At 44.7% G+C, this 5,683-nt stretch overlaps 1 protein-coding gene across 1 annotated transcript; it reads right to left on the bottom strand.

Annotated features, from left to right (window-relative positions):
* LOC124913196 (kinesin-like protein KIN-14D) lies at positions 1-1,071 on the bottom strand. The gene has a single exon (XM_047453799.1). The coding sequence runs from the start codon at positions 1,069-1,071 to the stop codon at positions 1-3; it is 1,071 nt and encodes a 356-aa protein (XP_047309755.1).
* Between the last annotated feature and the right edge of the window lie 4,612 nt (positions 1,072-5,683).

The following is a 5,683-nucleotide window of genomic DNA, read 5'->3' as shown; positions in this document are numbered from 1 at the left end:
TTAGGGTTTAGGGTTTAGGGTTTGAGGAGATAGCGGCTGACCGATCGTTCTGATTGGAATTGCATCTAAAACTCGCTGTCTTGTGAGTTGTGGCTGATCATCTTCTTCGAAATCATCCTCGGTGTGCAAAGCCGGGTTGAGCGGAGGGTCAACAACTGTCTCGGTGATTCTGTTTAGCAGTATGTTGACTTGCTCCTTCTTTGAAGGAGCTTTCCTTTTTCGTGTGCCCGGAGCCGATGAGGAGACAACCGCTTGGGACTTCTTGTGAATCTTGGCATAATCCTTGTACAATTGTTTCTGAGCTTGTAGCCGCTTAGCATCTTCGTCTTGTGTTGCCGCTATTGTTTTTGCGAGTTCCGGATTTTTGGCCGTTAATTTTCGTATGTTCTCGGCTATGTTCGGATCAAACCATGCAGCCTCCTTCTTTTTCCGTGTCTCCTCGTCCAGCGCATCTTGAAGTTGCCGAGCCGCGAGGGCATTCGCCTCCTCAATTGCCTTATCCGCAGCAAGTTTGGCCTTTATTAACTCAGTCACTTGTTCGGTGACTGCCTTGAGGTCAGCCTCAAGCTTGGTGTTCCTTTCCTCAAGACTTGCATTCTTTTCTTCAAGACTTATGACCCTGTCGAGTGTTGAACCGGCTTGGGCACTTGACCGCTCCAGGTCCTCATCGACCTTTGTCAGCCGTTGCTCGGTCTTTTCTTGAGACCGTTCCATCTTTGCTACCCTTTGGCTGACCGACTCGAGGTCATCCACCAACTTTGGAGTCATATCCTCCAAGGCCATTGTTCGCTTAAGATGAGCGTCGTACATTACATCGACATTACCGTAGTTGGTTTCGACCGACGTGATCCGCTTGACCGCCTCGCCAAGATCATCCCTTGTTGTCTCGGCTATCTTGACCGCTTGGACCGCGTTTTTCTTAATTTTCTTCTTCCAAGGTCGAACCACGTCGTTGGCAAATTCTTTGATGATAGATATGACCTTCTTTTCCGTAATGGCCGGTTTTGAATCCCCGGGTGGAGCAGATGCTCGTGTGTCGGTGAGGGGCGTCTCTGTCCTTTCTTCGGTCATGTTGACAGTGTGATCCGTTGGAGGAGAGACTACCACTTCATCGACCGGGGTCTGACCGCCATCATCCCTAGGAGACTGTGAGTTCGTCGTTTCTTGTCGTTAGGGCAGCGCTTCAAGCTGCGCCACTTCATCGGTCAGCTCCCTTTCCTTGACCGCAAGCAACTCCAACACCAAGAGTTGTAGTTGGGAGTTCGGTGTTTCCGGAGTGTGCTTTTTTCTAAGGCATTGAATGTGTTCGGTGAGTTTTATTAACCGAGCACGAGGTTCTATTAATGCGTATCGGTCTAAGGCGGTTTTGGCATCCTTAGCCTTTATGAAGATGATGACTTCCTCCTCCATCTCCATCAATCTTTCGAATTTTTGTCCAACGGATAGACCCGGTAGCATGTCTTTGTAAAATAGATGATGTCGGTGTCGGATCCATTGACATAATACTTCGGACGCCTCGCGACCATGCTGGTTGATTTCTTCCATGATTCTGCTCACAATATTTTCGGCCATCTCCTGGGTATTGTCGTTAGCGTGAACATCTTCTTCCCTAGGGCCGTCTGCACCGGTATCAGCATTGTCAAGACTGGTCGATTGATTCTCGCTTATCTGGTCTTCCCCTTTACCGGACTGATCTTCTTCGATATTGTGGGAATTTGTTCGGTCAGAGTTAGAGGCCAAATCGTCCTCATTGGGTGTTTCGGACCGCGGATCAGTAGATTCGATCGGTTGTTTATCTTTCTTGCTTCCGGATTTCTCTTTTACCGGAGCTATTTTCTTAGCGCCTACCTTCTTCCTTCTGCCACATGTAGAACCGGAGGTCTTCTTTTTGCTTTTCCTGTCCGTGAATTGGCGGGACCTTATGATTTTGCTTGACGAAAGAAGAACACCAGGACCGGTGTTGATGTTGTAGTGGAGCATAATCTTCCCAAGTGGGATGGCGTATCCCCATGACCGGGTGGAATCCGATTTCACCATTTCACAGAAGTTATTGAAAATGACTTTCGCCCAGTTTATTCTGATGCCGTTTACTAAACCGACAAGCATCTCGATTTTCGCCCGGGTGAGACTATCATAGTTTCCCCCTCTTGCCTGGACCGATTTTGTGAAGATATCACATAGCGGTCTGTACTCCGGTCGAAGACTTGTTTTCTTTCCGGAGACCCCGATAGGAACCTTAGTTTCCGAAAGAACTTGGCAAGCCGCTTCGAAAGTCTCTTGATCTAAGGTCGCCGGGAGGTTGGTTCCTTCTGATGGCTGGCGTAGTATATCAGCAACTGACTCTTCTGTCAATTCTAGCTGCTGACCCTTGACGGTTGAGGTTATTGTTCTTTCGGCGAGAGATGCGGTTTGGAAAAATTCCTCCACCGCTTCCCGGTATAGAATGAACGGACCGCCTAAGAAGTATTCGAGTCTGGACTCGGAGATCCGGGATAAGACTTGCTTTGCCGGAGCCGAACCGTTTGCTCGGATTTCTTCAAAGTTGACCTGGACGATATGTTTGAATAGTGCAGAATCGTGACCCATTGTTGATTATTGAATCGAGAGAGCAAGAGAGCTGTTTTGAGAGAGTTTGAGAAAGTTGAGAGCTAGAGAGAGAAAGCCGTTTCGCGTAAGAATGAAATAAAATGGCCAAGGACTTTATTTATAGTTGCGGTTTGGAATCCCAACCGTCGCAAACCGTCCCATCACCTTTAGGCGGGAATTTTCCCTCCAAGTGCATTTGGGCGGCAAACAATGGGCGACAAACAATGGGCGGCAAGCCGAAGGCGGGAAAAGATCGGCGGGAAATCAAAGCGGGAAATCAAAGCGGGAAATTTGAGCGGGAGTCTTTTGGGCGGGAAATTTCCCTCCAAAGATTTTGAGTGGTCTTTTGATTTTGGCTTTGATGAAGCGGTTAACCGTTTATGAAGTGATGTAATTTATTAACCGCGATGATGCGGTTTTTTGACTTTGATCGGATTTTTCAACGAAGACGAAGTGATTTATCGGTTAGTTAGATGGGTGTTCTGATTTTGCAACTTTTGACCCCGTTATTTTTTAAACTGAAATAGAATTTTATTGAAGAAAGAGTACTGGATAGAAACCGATACATGGATCGGTTTAGAAATACATAAGAAATAAAGATACAACTTATGTAATAACTACCCTAGAAAGCTTTTCTTCCACCCCATCCATATCAAGAATGTTCGAAGGAGACGCCCGTGTGCCCGGTCCAAATTCTGGACGATATTTGAGAATGAGTCGACTTATATGAGGAGCATATCTGAGACCTTTCTTGGTCAGCACCATAGTTTTCAGATTTTGGAAAATGACCGATGACCAATTGATAGGCGTATTGCTAACAATGTAGGTCATCATGTCAAACATTCTTTTCGAGTAGCGTTGATTAGGAGATTGGCAGATGATGGATCGGTTAACAATCTCATGGAGGAGTTGGATGTGGTGGGAAAGGCGGGTTTTTAACCTGTAGTTTTCCACCGGTACATCGGTTCCGGAGAAAAATTCGGAGTAATCGGTTGCAGCACTTCCCACCCGGGTTGGGAAGTCGGAAAACCCTTCTGTGGGCAGGTTGAACATTTGAGCAAATTCGGCTTCATCCAGCTAGAAGGTGTGATCTCTCATTGTGGAAACAATGTAGTTTCCTCTTATACAGGAACTTCAGAAGAAGGTCTTGATATCTGAAAGAAGTATGGGACCGGATTCTTCGAGAAAGGTGTGAAGACCGGTGTTAATGAGGGATTCAAACATGACCTCCTTGGTTTCCAGATCCCAATGTTCCATACAGGAATCGAAATCGATGCTCAAGAAGTTTCCTAAAGTTCGACTCGGCATGATTCAAACTTTGCTAAGAGTGAGAGAGTTCAAGAAATTTTTGTTTTGAGATGTGTTAAGTTGATTAGGGGTGGTTCCTTATATAGATCTGGATTTAGAGGGAAAATATCAGCATTTAATGTTGAAGATCAGTTTTGTCTTATTAATGAAGAGAATATTTATGTTTCCAAAACGTATTGGGAAGAGGTTACTTTTGACCGGTTGCGGAGCTTGAGGTAAGAATCTAGTTCAAAAGTAACCAAGTTAGTTGGTTAGTAATTACTCATGTAGTTGGGAGTTACTACATTAATTGAATGTTACTTTTCATTAATGACGGATGCTATAAGAGATCGAAAAGTAACCGATTGAAATCGAAGATAGCATAAACCAAGCCGAAATTATCATAAAAGAGTTGAACAAAGATACAACCGGTGCATACAGCAAAATGACCGGTTGTAGGAAGGAGTGACTTAGTATCCGTTGGAGTTGGCGCGGCCGTTGGAGTTGATGTGGCGGTTCCTCCTCTTCCAAGCTTTCTCAAACCGCTCATAGAATGAGTCGGTTACCTCTTTGGTGATTACCTGGGCCTGGTTTAACCCTTCGCCCGGACAGAGTGGAACTCCAAACTCCAAAAGTAGGCAGCTTATCTGGGGAATGAGACCGGTTTGACGAATGTCGATCATGCAGATTAGGACGTCGAACAGCACCCTTGACCAGTTTATTGGCGTACCCGTGGTTATGGCAGACATCATGTTAAAAACCGCAGCACAATAAGTGTTTGTGACATCCCTACCCAAGATGCTTCGACCGATGACATCGTTTAGAAGCTGATACTCAGCTCTCAGCGATGACTTGGCACCGTGGTCATTGACCGGGTGGTCATACCGAGCAAAACTCAAGGCGATTTCGGCCTTTAGTTCAGCCGGAACATTTAGGTCGGTCAGCCCTTGCTTCGGTAGATCGAAGAATCTAGGAAAATCACTTTCGGTGAAGTCGAACATAGTGTCTCCCACCTTGGACTGAATGTGGGTGTCAAAATGAGGGGTACCTCGAAAGACCCTAGCATTGTAAAAGAACTCCAAGACAGATTCCAGGAAAAAGATGACATGTTTGTCATTTAGAAAGTGTTTGAGACCAGTGTCTTCAAGTGACTTAATCATCTTGAAGACTTCATAATTCTCAGTGCGTTGAGCAGAATCGAAATCCACTTAAAGGATGTTTGGAAACTGAGACATTTTGTCTTAGTGAGAGAATAAGTTATATCTTGTGATTGTTTTGTTTAAGGTTTGCCTAACTTATATATTAGTGGATGGATGATCTTATTATCTAGTGTATCACAGGTAATGATATCTATTAACCATAGGATGAGGTATTTTGCATGAAATAAGCATGTCTACAGCCTAGGATGTTGGTCATAGGCCTGGACCGTGAAAGATATCATATCTTCACGTCTTTTGAGGTATGACCATTTTACTTTGAAAAGGTAATTTTTCAGAACAGATAAGTTTAAACACATATAATTATTCCACTTTTGTTAAGAGGCCAAATAATCCAAAATAAGCTATTTCCAAACCGGTCAGTTATCAGTTGTTCGTCCCGATGCGGTTATTTGGTGCATGCACTAAGTAACCGGTCGGGTTACTCTAACTGATAGACAGAGCGGTTCTTCCATAGATACCTTGGGAAATTTGGAATCCTACAATTTAGGAGAAACTACCGATTTTGTCTGTCCGAACCGATTTCCCCTTTTTAAGCATCTTTAGGGATGATCTAACTAATGTCGGTTAAACCGAGTGTGAGTCTGAATTGA

Source organism: Impatiens glandulifera, chromosome 8 (genome assembly GCF_907164915.1).
Source record: "Impatiens glandulifera chromosome 8, dImpGla2.1, whole genome shotgun sequence".
NCBI lineage: Eukaryota > Viridiplantae > Streptophyta > Magnoliopsida > Ericales > Balsaminaceae > Impatiens > Impatiens glandulifera.
This window is presented reverse-complemented; position numbering and strand designations above follow the sequence as displayed.

Excerpts from the sequence above, each read along its gene's own strand:
- LOC124913196 (XM_047453799.1), bottom strand. The coding sequence starts at position 1,071 with ATGACCGAAGAAAGGACAGAGACGCCCCTCACCGACACACGAGCATCT.